This window comes from Scyliorhinus torazame, chromosome 22 (assembly GCF_047496885.1).
Source record: "Scyliorhinus torazame isolate Kashiwa2021f chromosome 22, sScyTor2.1, whole genome shotgun sequence".
NCBI classification, from domain to species: Eukaryota; Metazoa; Chordata; class Chondrichthyes; order Carcharhiniformes; family Scyliorhinidae; genus Scyliorhinus; species Scyliorhinus torazame.
The window spans coordinates 5,846,164-5,868,111 of NC_092728.1; the positions used below are offsets into that span (position 1 = coordinate 5,846,164).

The window sequence follows — 21,948 nt, forward strand, 5'->3', positions numbered from 1 at the left end:
CCTCCCTATCTCTGTAACCTCCTCCAGCCCCTACACCCCTCCCTATCTCTGTAACCTCTCCAGCCCCTACACCCCTCCCTATCTCTGTAACCTCCTCCAGTCCCTACACCCTCCCTATCTCCGTAACCTCATCCAGCCCCTACACCCCTCCCTATCTCTGTAACGTCCTCCAGCCCCTACACCCCTCCCTATCTCTGTAACCTCCTCCAGTCCCTACACCCTCCCTATCTCTGTAACGTCCTCGAGCCCCTACACCCCTCCCTATCTCAGTAACCTCCTCCAGCCCCTACACCCCTCCCTATCTCCGTAACCTCCTCCAGCCCCTACAACCCACCCTATCTCTGTAACCTCCTCTTGCCCCTACACCCTCGCTAACTCTGTAACCTCCTCCAGCCCCTACACCCTCCCTATCTCTGTAACCTCCTCCAGCCCCGACACCCCTCCCTATCTCTGTAACCTCCTCCAGCCCCTACACCCTCCCTATCTCTGTAACCTCCTCCAGCCCCTACACCCCTCCCCATCTCTGTAACCTCCTCCAGCTCCCAACACCTCCTCCCTATCTCTGTAACCTCCTCCAGCCCCTACAACCCTCCCTATCTCTGTAGCCTCCTCCAGCCCCTACACCTCTCCCTATCTCTGTAACCTCCTCCAGCCCCTACACCCCCTCCCTACCTCTGTAACCTCCTCCAGCCCCTACACACCTCCCTCTCTCTGTAACCTCCTCCAGCCCCTACACCCCCTCCCTATATCTGTAACCTCCTCCAGCCCCTACACCCCTCCCTATCTCTGTAACCTCCTCCAGCCCCTACACCCCCTCCCTATCTCTGTAACCTCCTCCAGCCCCTACACCCCTCCCTATCTCTGTAACCTCTCCAGCCCCTACACCCCTCCCTATCTCTGTAACCTCCTCCAGTCCCTACACCCTCCCTATCTCTGTAACCTCCTCCTGCTCCGTACACCCCCTCCCTATCTCTGTAACCTCCTCCAGCCCCTACAACCCTCCCTATCTCTGTAACCTCCTCCAGCCCCTACACCCCTCCCTATCTCTGTAACCTCCTCCAGCCCCTACATCCCTCCCTATCTCTGTAACCTCCTCCAGCACCTACACCCTCCCTATCTCTGTAACCTCCTCCAGCCCCTACACCCCTCCCTATCTCTGTAACCTCCTCCAGCCCCTATGCCCCTCCCTATCTCTGTAACCTCCTCCAGCCCCTACACCCCTCCCTATCTCTGTAACCTCCTCCAGCCCCTACACCCCTCCCTATCTCTGTAACCTCCTCCAGCCCCTATGCCCCTCCCTATCTCTGTAACCTCCTCCAGCCCCTACACCCCTCGGCATCTCTGTAACCTCCTCCAGTAACCTACATCCTCCCTATCTCTGTAACCTCCTCCAGTCCCTACATGCCTCCCCAGCTCTGTAACCTCCTCCAGTTCCTACAACCCTCCCTATCTCTGTAATCTCCTCCAGTCCCTACAACCCTCCCTATCTCTGTAACCTCCTCCAGTCCACTACACCCCTCCCTATCTCTGTCACCTCCTCCAGCCCTTACACCCCTCCCTATCTCTGTAACCTCCTCCAGCACCTACACCGCTCCCTATCTCTGTGACCTCCTCCAGCCCCTACACCCCTCCCTATCTCTGTGACCTCCTCCAGCCCCTACACCCCTCCCTATCTCTGTAACCTCCTCCAGCCCCTACACCCCTCCCTATCTCTGTAACCTCCTCCAGCCCCTACAACCCTCCCTATCTCTGTCACCTCCTCCAGCCCCTAGAACCCTCCCTATCTCTGTCACCTCCTCCAGCACCTACAACCCTCCCTATCTCTGTCACCTCCTCCAGCCCTTACACCCCTCCCTATCTCTGTCACCTCCTCCAGCCCCTACACCCCTGCCTATCTCTGTAACCTCCTCCAGCACCTACACCCCTCCCTATCTCTGTCACCTCCTCCAGCCCTTACACCCCTCCCTATCTCAGTAACCTCCTCCAGTAACCTACATCCTCCCTATCTCAGTAACCTCCTCCAGTAACCTACATCCTCCCTATCTCTGTAACCTCCTCCAGCCCCTACAACCCTCCCTAGCTCTGTAACCTCTTCCAGTTCCTACAACCCTCCCTATCTCTGTAATCTCCTCCAGCCCCTACAACCCTCCCTAGCTCTGTAACCTCCTCCAGTCCCCTACACCCCTCCCTATCTCTGTAACCTCCTCCAGCCCCTACACTCCTCCCTATCTCTATAACCCCTCCAGTGTCCTAGAAGCCTCCCTATCTCTGTAACCTCCTCCAGCCCTTACACCCCTCCCTATCTCAGTAACCTCCTCCAGTAACCTACATCCTCCCTATCTCAGTAACCTCCTCCAGTAACCTACATCCTCCCTATCTCTGTAACCTCCTCCAGCCCCGACACCCCTCCCTATCTCTGTCACCCCTGCAGCCCCTACACCCCTCCCTATCTCTGTAACCTCCTCCAGTCCCTACATGCCTCCCCAGCTCTGTAACCTCCTCCAGTTCCTACAACCCTCCCTATCTCTGTAATCTCCTCCAGTCCCTACAACCCTCCCTATCTCTGTAACCTCCTCCAGTCCACTACACCCCTCCCTATCTCTGTCACCTCCTCCAGCCCTTACACCCCTCCCTATCTCTGTAACCTCCTCCAGCACCTACACCGCTCCCTATCTCTGTGACCTCCTCCAGCCCCTACACCCCTCCCTATCTCTGTGACCTCCTCCAGCCCCTACACCCCTCCCTATCTCTGTAACCTCCTCCAGCCCCTACACCCCTCCCTATCTCTGTAACCTCCTCCAGCCCCTACAACCCTCCCTATCTCTGTCACCTCCTCCAGCCCCTAGAACCCTCCCTATCTCTGTCACCTCCTCCAGCACCTACAACCCTCCCTATCTCTGTCACCTCCTCCAGCCCTTACACCCCTCCCTATCTCTGTCACCTCCTCCAGCCCCTACACCCCTGCCTATCTCTGTAACCTCCTCCAGCACCTACATCCCTCCCTATCTCTGTCACCTCCTCCAGCCCTTACACCCATCCCTATCTCAGTAACCTCCTCCAGTAACCTACATCCTCCCTATCTCAGTAACCTCCTCCAGTAACCTACATCCTCCCTATCTCTGTAACCTCCTCCAGCCCCTACAACCCTCCCTAGCTCTATAACCTCTTCCAGTTCCTACAACCCTCCCTATCTCTGTAATCTCCTCCAGCCCCTACAACCCTCCCTAGCTCTGTAACCTCCTCCAGTCCCCTACACCCCTCCCTATCTCTGTAACCTCCTCCAGCCCCTACACTCCTCCCTATCTCTATAACCCCTCCAGTGTCCTAGAAGCCTCCCTATCTCTGTAACCTCCTCCAGCCCTTACACCCCTCCCTATCTCAGTAACCTCCTCCAGTAACCTACATCCTCCCTATCTCAGTAACCTCCTCCAGTAACCTACATCCTCCCTATCTCTGTAACCTCCTCCAGCCCCGACACCCCTCCCTATCTCTGTCACCCCTGCAGCCCCTACACCCCTCCCTATCTCTGTAACCTCCTCCAGCCCCTACACCCCTCCCTATCTCTGTAACCTCCTCCAGCAACTACACCCCTCCCTATCTCTGTAACCTCCTCCAGTCCCTACAATCCTCCGAATCTCTGTAACCTCCTCCAGCCCGTACAACCCTCCCTGTCTCTGTAAACTCCTCCAGCCTCTACAACCCTCCCTATATCTGTAACCACCTCGAACCCCAACAACCCTCCCTATCTCTGTAACCACCTCCAGTCTCCGAGAACCCTCCCTATCTCTGTCACCACCTCCAGCTCCTACAACCCTTACTATCTCTGTAACCTCCTCCAGCCTCTACAACACTCCCTATCTCGTTAACCTCCTCCAACCACAACAACCCTCCCTATCTCTGTAACCTCCTCCAGCCTCTGCAAACCTCCCTATCTCTGTAAACTCGTCCACCCCTACACCCCACCCCATCTCTGTAACCTCCTCCAGCCGCTACAACCCTCCCTATCTCTGTAACCTCCTCCAGTCCCCTTCAACCCTCCCTATCTCTGTAACCTCCTCTAGCCCCGACAACCCTCCCTATCTCTGTAACCTCCTCCAGCCCCGACACTCCTCCCTATCTCTGTAACCTCCGCCAGTCCTCTACAACCTTCCCTATCTCTGTAACCTCCTCGAGCCCCTACAACCCTCCCTATCTCTGTATACTCCTCCAGACCCTACAATCCTCCCTATCTCTGTAACCCCCTCCAGCCCCTACAACCCTCACTATCTCAGTAACCTGCTCTAGCCCCTACAACCCTCCTTATCCCTGTAACCTCCTCCAGACCCTACAATCCTCCCTATCTCTGTAAACTCCTCCAGCCTCAACAACCCTCCCTATCTCTGTAACCTCCTCCATCCCCTACAACCCTCCCTAGCTCTGTAACCTCTTCCAGTTCCTACAACCCTCCCTATCTCTGTAATCTCCTCCAGCCCCTACAACCCTCCCTAGCTCTGTAACCTCCTCCAGTCCCCTACACCCTCCCTATCTCTGTAACCTCCTCCAGCCCCTACACTCCTCCCTATCTCTATAACCCCTCCAGTGTCCTAGAAGCCTCCCTATCTCTGTAACCTCCTCCAGCCCTTACACCCCTCCCTATCTCAGTAACCTCCTCCAGTAACCTACATCCTCCCTATCTCAGTAACCTCCTCCAGTAACCTACATCCTCCCTATCTCTGTAACCTCCTCCAGCCCCGACACCCCTCCCTATCTCTGTCACCCCTGCAGCCCCTACACCCCTCCCTATCTCTGTAACCTCCTCCAGTCCCTACATGCCTCCCCAGCTCTGTAACCTCCTCCAGTTCCTACAACCCTCCCTATCTCTGTAATCTCCTCCAGTCCCTACAACCCTCCCTATCTCTGTAACCTCCTCCAGTCCACTACACCCCTCCCTATCTCTGTCACCTCCTCCAGCCCTTACACCCCTCCCTATCTCTGTAACCTCCTCCAGCACCTACACCGCTCCCTATCTCTGTGACCTCCTCCAGCCCCTACACCCCTCCCTATCTCTGTAACCTCCTCCAGCCCCTACACCCCTCCCTATCTCTGTAACCTCCTCCAGCCCCTACAACCCTCCCTATCTCTGTCACCTCCTCCAGCCCCTAGAACCCTCCCTATCTCTGTCACCTCCTCCAGCACCTACAACCCTCCCTATCTCTGTCACCTCCTCCAGCCCTTACACCCCTCCCTATCTCTGTCACCTCCTCCAGCCCCTACACCCCTGCCTATCTCTGTAACCTCCTCCAGCACCTACATCCCTCCCTATCTCTGTCACCTCCTCCAGCCCTTACACCCCTCCCTATCTCAGTAACCTCCTCCAGTAACCTACATCCTCCCTATCTCAGTAACCTCCTCCAGTAACCTACATCCTCCCTATCTCTGTAACCTCCTCCAGCCCCTACAACCCTCCCTAGCTCTGTAACCTCTTCCAGTTCCTACAACCCTCCCTATCTCTGTAATCTCCTCCAGCCCCTACAACCCTCCCTAGCTCTGTAACCTCCTCCAGTCCCCTACACCCCTCCCTATCTCTGTAACCTCCTCCAGCCCCTACACTCCTCCCTATCTCTATAACCCCTCCAGTGTCCTAGAAGCCTCCCTATCTCTGTAACCTCCTCCAGCCCTTACACCCCTCCCTATCTCAGTAACCTCCTCCAGTAACCTACATCCTCCCTATCTCAATAACCTCCTCCAGTAACCTACATCCTCCCTATCTCTGTAACCTCCTCCAGCCCCGACACCCCTCCCTATCTCTGTCACCCCTGCAGCCCCTACACCCCTCCCTATCTCTGTAACCTCCTCCAGCCCCTACACCCCTCCCTATCTCTGTAACCTCCTCCAGCAACTACACCCCTCCCTATCTCTGTAACCTCCTCCAGTCCCTACAATCCTCCGAATCTCTGTAACCTCCTCCAGCCCGTACAACCCTCCCTGTCTCTGTAAACTCCTCCAGCCTCTACAACCCTCCCTATATCTGTAACCACCTCGAACCCCAACAACCCTCCCTATCTCTGTAACCACCTCCAGTCTCCGAGAACCCTCCCTATCTCTGTCACCACCTCCAGCTCCTACAACCCTTACTATCTCTGTAACCTCCTCCAGCCTCTACAACACTCCCTATCTCGTTAACCTCCTCCAACCACAACAACCCTCCCTATCTCTGTAACCTCCTCCAGCCTCTGCAAACCTCCCTATCTCTGTAAACTCGTCCACCCCTACACCCCACCCCATCTCTGTAACCTCCTCCAGCCGCTACAACCCTCCCTATCTCTGTAACCTCCTCCAGTCCCCTTCAACCCTCCCTATCTCTGTAACCTCCTCTAGCCCCGACAACCCTCCCTATCTCTGTAACCTCCTCCAGCCCCGACACTCCTCCCTATCTCTGTAACCTCCGCCAGTCCTCTACAACCTTCCCTATCTCTGTAACCTCCTCGAGCCCCTACAACCCTCCCTATCTCTGTATACTCCTCCAGACCCTACAATCCTCCCTATCTCTGTAACCCCCTCCAGCCCCTACAACCCTCACTATCTCAGTAACCTGCTCTAGCCCGTACAACCCTCCTTATCCCTGTAACCTCCTCCAGACCCTACAATCCTCCCTATCTCTGTAAACTCCTCCAGCCTCAACAACCCTCCCTATCTCTGTAACCTCCTCCATCCCCTACAACCCTCCCTATCTCTGGAACCTCCTCCAGACTCTACATCCCTCCCCATCTCTGTAACCTCCTCCAGCCCCCTACAATTCTCCCTATCTCTGTAACCTCCTCCAGCCCCTACACCCTTCCCTATCTCGTAACGTCCTCCAGCCCCTACAACCCTCCCTAGCTCTGTAACCTCCTCCAGTTCCTACAACCCTCCCTATCTCTGTAATGTCCTCCAGTCCCTACAACCCTCCCTATCTCTCTAACCTCCTCCAGTCCCCTACAACCCTCCCTATCTCTGTAACCTCCTCCAGCCCCTACAACCCTCCCTATCTCTGTAACTTCCTCCAGCCCCTACACCCCTCCCTATCTCTGTAACCTCCTCAAGCCCCTACAACCTTCCCTATCTCTGTAACCTCCTCGAGCCCCTACAACCCTCCCTATCTCTGTATCCTCCTCCAGACCCTACAATCCTCCCTATCTCTGTAACCCCCTCCAGCCCCTACAACCCTCACTATCTCAGTAATCTGCTCTAGCCCCTACAACCCTCCTTATCCCTGTAACCTCCTCCAGACCCTACAATCCTCCCTATCTCTGTAAACTCCTCCAGCCTCAACAACCCTCCCTATCTCTGTAACCTCCTCCAGTCCATACAGCCCTCCCTATCTCTGTAACCTCCTACAGTCCCCTACACCCCCCCCTATCTCTGTCACCTCCTCCAGCCCCTAGAACCCTCGCTATCTCTGTAACCTCCTCTAGCCCCTACACCCCTCCCTATCTCTGTCACCTCCTCCAGCCCCTACACCCCCCCCCATCTCTGTAACCTCCTCCAGCACCTACACCCCTCCCTATCTCTGTCACCTCCTCCCGCCCTTACACCCCTCCCTATCTCTGTCACCTCCTCCAGCCCCTACACCCCTCCCTATCTCTGTAACCTCCTCCAGCACCTACACCCCTCCCTATCTCTGTCACCTCCTCCAGCCCTTACACCCCTCCCTATCTCTGTAACCTCCTCCAGTAACCTACATCCTCCCTATCTCTGTAACCTCCTCCAGTCCCTACACCCCTCCCTATCTCTGTAACCTCCTCCAGCCCCTACACCCTCCCTATCTCTGTAACCTCCTCCAGCTCCCAACACCCCCTCCCTATCTCTGTAACCTCCTCCAGCCCCTACAACCCTCCCTATCTCTGTAACCTCCTCCAGCCCCTACACCCCTCCCTATCTCTGTAAGCTCCTCTAGCCCCTACACCTCCTCCCTATCTCTGTAACCTCCTCCAGCCCCTTCACACCTCCCTCTCTCTGTAACCTCCTCCAGCCCCTACGCCCCCTCCCTATCTCTGTAACTTCCTACAGTCCCCTACACCCCTCCCTATCTCTGTCACCTCCTCCAGCCCCTAGAACCCTCCCTATTTCTGTAACCTCCTCTAGCCCCTACACCCCTCCCTATCTCTGTCACCTCCTCCAGCCCCTACACCCCCCCCCATCTCTGTAACCTCCTCCAGCACCTACACCCCTCCCTATCTCTGTCACCTCCTCCCGCCCTTACACCCCTCCCTATCTCTGTCACCTCCTCCAGCCCCTACACCCCTCCCTATCTCTGTAACCTCCTCCAGCACCTACACCCCTCCCTATCTCTGTCACCTCCTCCAGCCCTTACACCCCTCCCTATCTCTGTAACCTCCTCCAGTAACCTACATCCTCCCTATCTCTGTAACCTCCTCCAGTCCCTGCACCCCTCCCTATCTCTGTAACCTCCTCCAGCCCCTACACCCTCCCTATCTCTGTAACCTCCTCCAGCTCCCAACACCCCCTCCCTATCTCTGTAACCTCCTCCAGCCCCTACACCCCTCCCTATCTCTGTAACCTCCTCTAGCCCCTACACCTCCTCCCTATCTCTGTAACCTCCTCCAGCCCCTTCACACCTCCCTCTCTCTGTAACCTCCTCCAGCCCCTACACCCTCCCTATCTCTGTAACATACTCCAGCTCCCTACACCCCCTCCCTATCTCTGTAACCTCCTCCAGCCCCTACAACCCTCTCTATCTCTGTAACCTCCTCCAGCCCCTACACCCCTCCCTATCTCTGTAACCTCCTCCAGCCCCTAGAACCCTCCCTATCTCTGTAACCTCCTCCAGCCCCTACACCCCTCCCTATCTCTGTAACTTCCTCCAGCCGCTACACCCCCTCCCTATCTCTGTAACCTCCTCCAGCCCCTACACCCCTCCCTAGCTCTGTAACCTCTCCAGCCCCTACACCCCTCCCTATCTCTGTGACCTCCTCCAGCCCCTACACCCTCCCTATCTCTGTAACATACTCCAGCTCCCTACACCCCCTCCCTATCTCTGTAACCTCCTCCAGCCCCTACAACCCTCCCTATCTCTGTAACCTCCTCCAGCCCCTACACCCCTCCCTATCTCTGTAACCTCCTCCAGCCCCTAGAACCCTCCCTATCTCTGTAACCTCCTCCAGCCCCTACACCCCTCCCTATCTCTGTGACCTCCTCCTGCCCCTACACCCCCTCCCTATCTCTGTAAACTCCTCCAGCCCCTACACCCCTCCTTATCTCTGTAACCTCCTCTAGCCCCTACACCCCTCCCTATCTCTGTCACCTCCTCCAGCCCCTACACCCTTCCCTATCTCTGTCACCTCCTCCAGCCCTTACCCCGCTCCCTATCTCTGTAACCTCCTCCAGTAATCTACATCCTCCCTATCTCTGTAACCTCCTCCAGCCCCTACAACCCTCCCTAGCTCTGTAACCTCCTCCAGTTCCTACAACCCTCCCTATCTCTGTAATATCCTCCAGTCCCTACAGCCCTCCCTATCTCTGTAACCTCCTCCAGTCCCCTACACCCCTTCCTATCTCTGTCACCTCCTCCAGCCCCTAGAACCCTCCCTATCTCTGTAACCTCCTCTAGCTCCTACACCCCTCCCTATCTCTGTCACCTCCTCCAGCCCCTACACCCCCCCCCATCTCTGTAACCTCCTCCAGCACCTACACCCCTCCCTATCTCTGTCACCTCCTCCCGCCCTTACACCCCTCTCTATCTCTGTCACCTCCTCCAGCCCTTACACCCCTCCCTATCTCTGTAACCTCCTCCAGTAACCTACATCCTCCCTATCTCTGTAACCTCCTCCAGTCCCTGCACCCCTCCCTATCTCTGTAACCTCCTCCAGCCCCTACACCCTCCCTATCTCTGTAACCTCCTCCAGCTCCCAACACCCCCTCCCTATCTCTGTAACCTCCTCCAGCCCCTACAACCCTCCCTATCTCTGTAACCTCCTCCAGCCCCTACACCCCTCCCTATCTCTGTAACCTCCTCTAGCCCCTACACCTCCTCCCTATCTCTGTAACCTCCTCCAGCCCCTTCACACCTCCCTCTCTCTGTAACCTCCTCCAGCCCCTACACCCCCTCCCTATCTCTGTAACCTTCTCCAGCCCCTACACCCCTCCCCATCTCTGTAACTTCCTCCAGCCGCTACACCCCCTCCCTATCTCTGTAACCTCCTCCAGCCCCTACACCCCTGCCTAGCTCTGTAACCTCTCCAGCCCCTACACCCCTCCCTATCTCTGTGACCTCCTCCAGCCCCTACACCCTCCCTATCTCTGTAACATACTCCAGCTCCCTACACCCCCTCCCTATCTCTGTAACCTCCTCCAGCCCCTACAACCCTCCCTATCTCTGTAACCTCCTCCAGCCCCTACACCCCTCCCTATCTCTGTAACCTCCTCCAGCCCCTAGAACCCTCCCTGTCTCTGTAACCTCCTCCAGCCCCTACTCCCCTCCCTATCTCTGTGACCTCCTCCTGCCCCTACACCCCCTCCCTATCTCTGTAAACTCCTCCAGCCCCTACACCCCTCCTTATCTCTGTAACCTCCTCTAGCCCCTACACCCCTCCCTATCTCTGTCACCTCCTCCAGCCCCTACACCCTTCCCTATCTCTGTCACCTCCTCCAGCCCTTACCCCGCTCCCTATCTCTGTAACCTCCTCCAGTAATCTACATCCTCCCTATCTCTGTAACCTCCTCCAGCCCCTACAACCCTCCCTAGCTCTGTAACCTCCTCCAGTTCCTACAACCCTCCCTATCTCTGTAATATCCTCCAGTCCCTACAGCCCTCCCTATCTCTGTAACCTCCTCCAGTCCCCTACACCCCTCCCTATCTCTGTCACCTCCTCTAGCCCCTAGAACCCTCCCTATCTCTGTAACCTCCTCTAGCCCCTACACCCCTCCCTATCTCTGTCACCTCCTCCAGCCCCTACACCCCCCCCCCATCTCTGTAACCTCCTCCAGCACCTACACCCCTCCCTATCTCTGTCACCTCCTCCCGCCCTTACACCCCTCCCTATCTCTGTCACCTCCTCCAGCCCCTACACCCCTCCCTATCTCTGTAACCTCCTCCAGCACCTACACCCCTCCCTATCTCTGTCACCTCCTCCAGCCCTTACACCCCTCCCTATCTCTGTAACCTCCTCCAGTAACCTACATCCTCCCTATCTCTGTAACCTCCTCCAGCCCCTACAACCCTCCCTAGCTCTGTAACCTCCTCCAGTTCCTACAACCCTCCCTATCTCTGTAATCTCCTCCAGCCCCTACACCCCTCCCTATCTCTGTAACCTCCTCCAGCCCCTACACCCTCCCTATCTCTGTCATCTCCTCCAGCCCTTACACCCCTCCCTATCTCTGTAACCTCCTCCAGCACCTACACCCCACCCTATCTCTGTCAACTCCTCCAGCCCTTACACCCCTCCCTATCTCTGTAACCTCCTCCAGCACCTACACCCCTCCCTATCTCTGTAACCTCCTCCAGCCCCTACACCCTCCCTATCTCTGTAATCTCCTCCAGCTCCTACACCCCTCCCTATCTCTGTAACCTCCTCCAGCCCATGCACCCTCCCTATCTCTGTAACCTCCTCCAGCCCCTACACCCCTCCCTATCTCTGTAACCTCCTCCAGCCCCTACACCCCTCCTTATCTCTGTAACACCCTCCAGCCCCTACACCCTCCCTTTCTCTGTAACCTCCTCCAGCCCCTACACCCCTCCCTATCTCTGTAGCCTCCTCCAGCCCCTACACCCCTCCCTATCTCTGTAACCTGCTCCTGCCCCTACACCCCCTCCCTATCTCTGTAACCTCCTACAGCCCCTACAGCCCTCCCTATCTCTGTAACCTCTCCAGCCCGTACACCCCTCCCTATCTCTGTAACCTCCTCCAGCCCCTACACCCTCCCTATCACTGTAACCTCCTCCAGCTCCCTACACCCCCTCCCTATCTGTGTAACCTCCTCCAGCCCCTACAACCCTCCCTATCTCTGTAACCTCCTCCAGCACCTACACCCCTCCCTATCTCTGTAACCTCCTCCAGCCCCTACATCCCCTCCCTATCTCTGTAAACTCCTCCAGCCCCTACGCCCCTCCCTATCTCCGTAACCTCCTCCAGCCCCTACAACCCTCCCTATCTCTGTAACCTCCTCCAGCCCCTACATCCCTCCCTATCTCTGTAACCTCCTCCAGCCCCTACACCCTCCCTATCTCTGTCATCTCCTCCAGCCCTTACACCCCTCCCTATCTCTGTAACCTCCTCCAGCACCTACACCCCACCCTATCTCTGTCACCTCCTCCAGCCCTTACACCCCTCCCTATCTCTGTAACCTCCTCCAGCACCTACACCTCTCCCTATCTCTGTAACCTCCTCCAGCCCCTACACCCTCCCTATCTCTGTAATCTCCTCCAGCTCCTACACCCCTCCCTATCTCTGTAACCTCCTCCAGCCCATGCACCCTCCCTATCTCTGTAACCTCCTCCAGCCCCTACACCCCTCCCTATCTCTGTAACCTCCTCCAGCCCCTACACCCCTCCTTATCTCTGTAACACCCTCCAGCCCCTACACCCTCCCTTTCTCTGTAACCTCCTCCAGCCCCTACACCCCTCCCTATCTCTGTAGCCTCCTCCAGCCCCTACAACCCTCCCTATCTCTGTAACCTCCTCCAGCCCCTACACCCCTCCCTATCTCTGTAACCTGCTCCTGCCCCTACACCCCCTCCCTATCTCTGTAACCTCCTACAGCCCCTACAGCCCTCCCTATCTCTGTAACCTCTCCAGCCCGTACACCCCTCCCTATCTCTGTAACCTCCTCCAGCCCCTACACCCTCCCTATCACTGTAACCTCCTCCAGCTCCCTACACCCCCTCCCTATCTGTGTAACCTCCTCCAGCCCCTACAACCCTCCCTATCTCTGTAACCTCCTCCAGCACCTACACCCCTCCCTATCTCTGTAACCTCCTCCAGCCCCTACATCCCCTCCCTATCTCTGTAAACTCCTCCAGCCCCTACGCCCCTCCCTATCTCCGTAACCTCCTCCAGCCCCTACAACCCTCCCTATCTCTGTAACCTCCTCCAGCCCCTACATCCCTCCCTATCTCTGTAACCTCCTCCAGCCCCTACACCCTCCCTATCTCTGTCATCTCCTCCAGCCCTTACACCCCTCCCTATCTCTGTAACCTCCTCCAGCACCTACACCCCACCCTATCTCTGTCACCTCCTCCAGCCCTTACACCCCTCCCTATCTCTGTAACCTCCTCCAGCACCTACACCCCTCCCTATCTCTGTAACCTCCTCCAGCCCCTACACCCTCCCTATCTCTGTAATCTCCTCCAGCTCCTACACCCCTCCCTATCTCTGTAACCTCCTCCAGCCCATGCACCCTCCCTATCTCTGTAACCTCCTCCAGCCCCTACACCCCTCCCTATCTCTGTAACCTCCTCCAGCCCCTACACCCCTCCTTATCTCTGTAACACCCTCCAGCCCCTACACCCTCCCTTTCTCTGTAACCTCCTCCAGCCCCTACACCCCTCCCTATCTCTGTAGCCTCCTCCAGCCCCTACAACCCTCCCTATCTCTGTAACCTCCTCCAGCCCCTACACCCCTCCCTATCTCTGTAACCTGCTCCTGCCCCTACACCCCCTCCCTATCTCTGTAACCTCCTACAGCCCCTACAGCCCTCCCTATCTCTGTAACCTCTCCAGCCCGTACACCCCTCCCTATCTCTGTAACCTCCTCCAGCCCCTACACCCTCCCTATCACTGTAACCTCCTCCAGCTCCCTACACCCCCTCCCTATCTGTGTAACGTCCTCCAGCCCCTACAACCCTCCCTATCTCTGTAACCTCCTCCAGCAGCTACACCCCTCCCTATCTCTGTAACCTCCTCCAGCCCCTACATCCCCTCCCTATCTCTGTAAACTCCTCCAGCCCCTACGCCCCTCCCTATCTCCGTAACCTCCTCCAGCCCCTACAACCCTCCCTATCTCTGTAACCTCCTCCAGCCCCTACATCCCTCCCTATCTCTGTAACCTCCTCCAGACCCTACACCCCCTCCCTATCTCTGTAACTTTTTCCAGCCCCTACACCCCTCCCTATCTCTGTAACCTCCTCCAGCCCCTACACCATCCCTATCTCTGTAACCTCCTCCAGCTCCCTCCACCCCCTCCCTATCTCTGTAACCTCCTCCAGCCCCTACAACCCTCCATATCTCTGTAACCTCCTCCAGCCCCTACAACCCTCCCTATCTCTGTAACCTCCTCCAGCCCCTACGTCCCCTCCCTATCTCTGTAACCTCCTCCAGCCCCTACGCCCCTCCCTAACTCCGTAACCTCCTCCAGCCCCTACACCCCTCCCTATCTCTGTAACGTCCTCCAGCCCCTACACCCCTCCCTATCTCTGTAACCTCCTCCAGTCCCTACACCTTCCCTATCTCTGTAACCTCCTCCAGCCCCTACACCCCTCCCTATCTCTGTAACCTCCTCCAGTCCCTACACCCCTCCCTATCTCTGTAACCTCCTACAGCCCCTACACCCTCCCTATCTCTGTAACCTCCTCCAGCTCCCAACACCCCCTCCCTATCTCTGTACCCTCCTCCAGCCCCTACAACCCTCCCTATCTCTGTAACCTCCTCCAGCCCCTACACCCCTCCCTATCTCTGTAACCTCCTCCAGCCCCTACAACCCTCCCTATCTCTGTAACCTCCTCCAGCCCCTACACCCCTCCCTATCTATGTAACCTCCTCCAGCCCCTACACCCCCTCCCTATCTCTGTAACCTCCTCCAGCCCCTACACCCCCTCCCTATCTCTGTAACCTCCTCCAGCCCCTTCACACCTCCCTCTCTCTGTAACCTCCTCCAGCCCCTACACCCCCTCCCTATCTCTGGAACCTCCTCCAGCCCCTACACCCCTCCCTATCTCTGTAACCTCCTCCAGCCGCTACACCCCCTCCCTATCTCTGTAACCTCCTCCAGCCCCTACACCCCTCCCTATCTCTGTAACCTCTCCAGCCCCTACACCCCTCCCTATCTCTGTAACCTCCTCCAGTCCCTACACCCTCCCTATCTCTGTAACCTCCTCCTGCTCCGTACACCCCCTCCCTATCTCTGTAACCTCCTCCAGCCCCTACAACCCTCCCTATCTCTGTAACCTCCTCCAGCCCCTACACCCCTCCCTATCTATGTAACCTCCTCCAGCCCCTACACCCCCTCCCTATCTCTGTAACCTCCTCCAGCCCCTATGCTCCTCCCTATCTCTGTAACCTCCTCCAGCCCCTACAAACCTCCCTATCTCTGTAACCTCCTCCAGCCCCTACACCCCTCCCTATCTCTGTAACCTCCTCCAGCCCCTACACCCCCTCCCTATCTCTGTAACCTCCTCCAGCCCCTACACCCCTCCCTAACTCCGTAACCTCCTCCAGCCCCTACACCCCTCCCTATCTCTGTAACGTCCTCCAGCCCCTACACCCCTCCCTATCTCTGTAACCTCCTCCAGTCCCTACACCTTCCTTATCTCTGTAACCTCCTCCAGCCCCTACACCCCTCCCTATCTCTGTAACCTCCTCCAGTCCCTACACCCCTCCCTATCTCTGTAACCTCCTCCAGCCCCTACACCCTCCCTATCTCTGTAACCTCCTCCAGCTCCCAACACCCCCTCCCTATCTCTGTAACCTCCTCCAGCCCCTACAACCCTCCCTATCTCTGTAACCTCCTCCAGCCCCTACACCCCTCCCTATCTCTGTAACCTCCTCCAGCCCCTACACCCCTCCCTATCTCTGTAACCTCCTCCAGCCGCTACACCCCCTCCCTATCTCTGTAACCTCCTCCAGCCCCTACACCCCTCCCTATCTCTGTAACCTCTCCAGCCCCTACAGCCCTCCCTATCTCTGTAACCTCCTCCAGTCCCTGCACCCTCCCTATCTCTGTAACCTCCTCCTGCTCCGTACACCCCCTCCCTATCTCTGTAACCTCCTCCAGCCCCTACAACCCTCCCTATCTCTGTAACCTCCTCCAGCCCCTACACCCCTCCCTATCTATGTAACCTCCTCCAGCCCCTACACCCCCTCCCTATCTCTGTAACCTCCTCCAGCCCCTATGCCCCTCCCTATCTCTGTAACCTCCTCCAGCCCCTACAAACCTCCCTATCTCTGTAACCTCCTCCAGCCCCTACACCCCTCCCTATCTCTGTAACCTCCTCCAGCCCCTACACCCTCTCCCTATCTCTGTAACCTCCTCCAGCCCCTACACCCCTCCCTATCTCTGTAACCTCTCCAGCCCCTACACCCCTCCCTATCTCTGTAACCTCCTCCAGTCCCTACACCCTCCCTATCTCCGTAACCTCCTCCAGCCCCTACACCCCTCCCTATCTCTGTAACGTCCTCCAGCCCCTACACCCCTCCCTATCTCTGTAACCTCCTCCAGTCCCTACACCCTCCCTATCTCTGTAACGTCCTCCAGCCCCTACACCCCTCCCTATCTCAGTAACCTCCTCCAGTCCCTACACCCCTCCCTATCTCCGTAACCTCCTCCAGCCCCTACACCCCTCCCTATCTCTGTAACCTCCTCCAGCCCCTACACCTCTCCCTATCTCTGTAACCTCCTCCAGTCCCTACACCCTCCCTATCTCCGTAACCACCTCCAGCCCCTACCCCCCTCCCTATCTCTGTAACCTCCTCCAGCCCCTACACCCCTCCCTATCTCTGTAACCTCCTCCAGCCCCTACACCCTCCCTCTCCCTGTAACCTCCTCCAGCCCCTACACCCCTCCCTATCTCCGTAACCTCCTCCAGCCCCTACAACCCTCCCTATCTCTGTAACCTCTTCTTGCCCCTACACCCTCCCTATCTCTGTAACCTCCTCCAGCCCCTACACCCCTCCCTATCTCTGTAACCTCCTCCAGTCCCTACACCCTCCCTATCTCTGTAACCTCCTCCAGCTCTCTACACCCCCTCCCTATCTCTGTAACCTCCTCCAGCCCCTACAACCCTCCCTATCTCTGTAACCTCCTCCAGCCCCTACACCCCTCCCTATCTCTGTAACCTCCTCCAGCCCCTACTCCCCCTCCCTATCTCTGTAACCTCCTCCAGCCCCTATGCCCCTCCCTATCTCTGTAACCTCCTCCAGCCCCTACAACCCTCCCTATCTCTGTAACCTCCTCCAGCCCCTACACCCCTCCCTATCTCTGTAACCTCCTCCAGCCCCTACACCCCTCCCTATCTCTGTAACGCCCTCCAGCCCCTACACCCCTCCCTATCTCTGTAACCTCCTCCAGTCCCTACACCCTCCCTATCTCTGTAACGTCCTCCAGCCCCTACACCCCTCCCTATCTCAGTAACCTCCTCCAGCCCCTACACCCCTCCCTATCTCCGTAACCTCCTCCAGCCCCTACAACCCACCCTACCTCTGTAACCTCCTCCAGCCCCTACACACCTCCCTCTCTCTGTAACCTCCTCCAGCCCCTACACCCCCTCCCTATGTCTGTAACCTCCTCCAGCCCCTACACCCCTCCCTATCTCTGTAACCTCCTCCAGCCCCTACACCCCCTCCCTATCTCTGTAACCTCCTCCAGCCCCTACACCCCTCCCTATCTCTGTAACCTCTCCAGCCCCTACACCCCTCTCTATCTCTGTAACCTCCTCCAGTCCCTACACCCTCCCTATCTCTGTAACCTCCTCCTGCTCCGTACACCCCCTCCCTATCTCTGTAACCTCCTCCAGCCCCTACACCCCTCCCTATCTCTGTAACCTCCTCCAGCCCCTACATCCCTCCCTATCTCTGTAACCTCCTCCAGCACCTACACCCTCCCTATCTCTGTAACCTCCTCCAGCCCCTACACCCCTCCCTATCTCTATAACCTCCTCCAGCCCCTACACCCCTCCCTATCTCTGTAACCTCCTCCAGCCCCTACACCCCTCCCTATCTCTGTAACCTCCTCCAGCCCCTATGCCCCTCCCTATCTCTGTAACCTCCTCCAGCCCCTATGCCCCTCCCTATCTCTGTAACCTCCTCCAGCCCCTACACCCCTCGGCATCTCTGTAACCTCCTCCAGCCCCTACACCCCTCGGCATCTCTGTGCTCCTCCAATACCGGCCTCTCGCGTACCCCCCGATGTCCACGTTCCACCATTGGCGGCCCCGAGCTCTGGAATTCCTCCTTAACCCTCTCTGTCTCTCTCTCGCTGTCTCTTCCTTTCCATCTCTCCCTCTCTGCCTTTCCTTCTATGTCTGCCTCGCTCTCTGGCTGTCTCTCTCTGTCTGCATCTCTCTCTCTGTTTGCCTCGCTCTCTGTCTGTCTCTCTCTGTCTCCATCTCTCTCTCTCGCTGTCTGCCTCGCTCTCTGTCTGTCTCTCTCTGTCTCCATCTCTCTCTCTCTCTCTCTGTTTGCCTCGCTCTCTGTCTGTCTCTCTGTGTCTCCATCTCTCTCTCTCTCTGTCTGCCTCGCTCTCTGTCTGTCTCTCTCTGTCTCCGTCTCGCTCTCTCTCTCTGTCTGCCTCGCTCTCTGTCTGTCTCTCTCTGTCTCCGTCTCTCTCTCTCTCTGTCTGCCTCGCTCTCTGTCTGTCTCTCTCTGTCTCCATCTCTCTCTCTCTCTCTGTCTGCCTCGCTCTCTGTCTGTCTCTCTCTGTCTCCATCTCTCTCTCTCTCTCGCTGTCTGCCTCGCTCTCTGTCTGTCTCTCTCTGTCTCCGTCTCTCTCTCTCTCTGTCTGCCTCGCTCTCTGTCTGTCTCTCTCTGTCTCCGTCTCCCTCTCTCTCTCTGTCTGCCTCGCTCTCTGTCTGTCTCTCTCTGTCTCCGTCTCTCTCTCTCTCTCTCTGTCTGCCTCGCTCTCTGTCTGTCTCTCTCTGTCTCCATCTCTCTCTCTCTCTGTCTGCCTCGCTCTCTGTCTGTCTCTCTCTGTCTCCGTCTCGCTCTCTCTCTCTGTCTGCCTCGCTCTCTGTCTGTCTCTCTCTGTCTCCGTCTCTCTCTCTCTCTCTGTCTGTCTCTCTCTGTCTCCGTCTCTCGCTCTCTGTCTGTCTCGCTCTGACTCCATCTCTCTCTCTCTCGGTATGTCTCGCTCTTTCTGTTTGTCTCTTTCTCTCTCTATCTCTCTGTCTGTCCCCATCTCTCTCGCTGTCTCCCTCATGCTCTGTCTCATAGAGTATCATAAATTATCATAGAATTTACAGTGCAGAAGGAGGCCATTCGGCCCATCGAGTCTGCACCGGCTCTTGGAAAGAGCACCCTACCCAAGGTCAACAGCTCCACCCTATCCCCATAACCCAGTAACCCACACTAAGGGCAATTTTGGACACTAAGGGCAATTTATCATGGCCAATCCACCTAACCTGCACATCTTTGGACTGTGGGAGGAAACCGGAGCACCCGGAGGAAACCCACGCAGACACGGGGAGGATGTGCAGACTCCGCACAGACAGTGACCCAAGCCGGAATCGAACCTGGGACCCTGGCGCTGTGAAGCAATTATGCTATCCACAATGCTACCGTGCTGCCCCCCACAATGCTACCGTGCTGCCCTCTCCCTTTCTCTCTCTCAGCCTCTCTTTACCTATCTGTCTATCTGTCTCTCTGTCTCTCCCTTGGTGATAATGTTCTCAGAATGGTTGGCGTGTTGGATCCGATCCATTGTGGGTGCTGTATACCAACTGCGCTCGAGCTAATTCTTCGCGGGACTGATCCCCGATTAATGAATCCAAGGCCTCCGATATAGAATGGGATGGAATAAACTGTTTTCTTCACCACCACACTCGGGTCACAAGCACCGTAACATTTAATGTTTGAACCGTTATAATCTCTCTCAGGAAATTTTGTGATTTCTTCTAATCGGCTGAATTTTTAAATCAGTCATGCTGATTAAATTGGCTTTGGCACCAGTGTCTAACTTAAATTGCCATGATGTGGAGATGCCGGCGTTGGACTGGGGTGAGCACAGTAAGAAGTCTTACAACACCAGGTTAAAGTCCAACAGGTTTGTTTCGATGTCACTAGCTTTTGGAGCGCTGCTCCTTCCTCAGGTGAATGAAGAGGTGGGTTCCACAAACACATATATAGACAAAGTCAATGATGGAAGACGATACTCTGAATGCGAGTCTTTGCAGAAAATTAAGTCTTTACAGGTCCAGACGATGTGACTGGAGAGAGGGATAATCCCAGGTTAAAGAGGTGCGAATTGTCTCAAACTGATACTTGTCGTCAAGTTACGCACATATGAGTACGGCCTTAACCGGGACCGTGGATTCATGTCACATTACATTCACCCCGCACCATCTGGCTTGGGCTTGTGAAATCCTCCCAACTGTCTTGTCTTGAGACAATTCACACCTCTTTAACCTGGGGTTACCCCATCTCCAGTTGCTCAGTCTGGACCTGTAAAGACTTAATTACCTGCAAAGACTCACATTTAAAATATCGTCTTCCATCATTGGCTTTGTCTATACATGTGTGTGTGGACCCCACCTCTTCATTCCCCTGAGGAAGGAGCAGCGCTCTGAAAGCTAGTGATTCGAAACAAGCCTGTTGGACTTTAACCTGGTGTTGTCAGACTTCCTACTGTGCTCACCCCAGTCCATCACCGGTATCTCTACATCATATCTGAAAATCAGCATGGCATTGAGTAATACTTGCTTTATAGAACAGATTTGGCTTCTGTTAGAACCTCTTCAGAGTCTGGCTGAATATCTCCAACAAGCTGGTTCACCTGCCCTGTTCTTCCTTGTCCTCAGCCAAGTCTGCTCTGCTTGAAATATTGTTACTCTTGTTCTAACCATCCTGCTGTGAGATTATTGTGGACTCAGCACCAGGCAGATCAGAACTCAACCCTTCTCCCGCTCTCTCCCAAAAACGGAATCTCTACCCTCTTTGGCTCCACCCAGCAATGACCTCATATCCCCCAAGCTGGAAAACAAATCATCTCTGCAATCTGCAAAGCTCAATGAACTCCCCAGAGACTTTCGCCAGTCAAAACACAGTCCATTAGTCCAGACTGAAAACCACATTATTTTGGTCAATTTCACTTTCTGGTTCGGAGATGCTCCCAAGCTTTACAAAGCAAAACAAATCTCTTCTTTTAAAAAAAACCATGACCACAGCAGTCAAACACACTGTAATGTCAGGCTTTTAACCATTAACCCGGTGTTGTCAGACTTCTAATGAACTTCACTCGGATCACTGTTCCGTTCATTTCAAGTGCTGGCAGTCACTGCTGCCCATCAACCTCATTTATTTTAAGCGGAGCATCCGTTTGCATTTTTTTAAGTACTGGAGAATTTTTTGATGTCTCTGTTATTCTGCGACAAACATTGATGTTCCATCACTGGCGACTGTGGGCGGGATTCACTGATCCTGAGGCTCAGTGTTGACAGCGTCGTCAATGCGTTTCTCGACGGCGTCAACTGTTCCTCAGGATCAGCAATTCCAGCCCCGACAGGGGACCAGCACGGCACTGGAGCGACCCCAGCAAGAGGGGCTATATAAATGCAGTTTGCTCTCGATTCAACCTTCTCGTCACCTGGTCTTGCAGTCCAGCAAAGCTGATAACCTGCTGAGCGATGTCGGCGAAGTGAGGCTCAGACTCCATTGTGTAAAGTCGGGCCCCCGGCTTCAGGAGCCTCGCAATGCGAACAGTGGAATAGCCACAGTAGGTGCCCAATTCCAACGCCACCCCGGGGTTCACCTCCGAAACCACCTGATCCAGGATCCGACCTGCAACAAAACGGGAAGAGGCTTGAACAGCTGCGATGTGACCCCGAGCGGCAGCCCCAAACCAGCAGACGTCTGCTCCATTACACACACGGTCAGAGGGTCAGTACTGAGGGAGTGCCGCACTGTCAGAGGGTCAGTACTGAGGGAGTGCCGCACTGTCAGAGGGTCAGTACTGAGGGAGTGCTGCACTGTCAGAGGGTCAGTACTGAGGGAGTGCCGCACTGTCAGAGGGTCAGTACTGAGGGAGTGCTGCACTGTCAGAGGGTCAGT

The 21,948-nt window shown here is 56.1% G+C and overlaps 1 protein-coding gene across 1 annotated transcript in view; it reads right to left on the reverse strand.

Moving 5' to 3' along the window:
- The window catches only part of LOC140398887 (catechol O-methyltransferase A-like), a 167,612-nt gene that overhangs the window by 29,874 nt on the left and 115,790 nt on the right, over nucleotides 1-21,948 (reverse strand). The window contains exon 3 of the mRNA XM_072487834.1: nucleotides 21,485-21,678. Within this exon, the coding sequence (XP_072343935.1) occupies nucleotides 21,485-21,678 (194 nt within the window). The remainder of the gene's footprint in view (nucleotides 1-21,484; nucleotides 21,679-21,948) is intronic.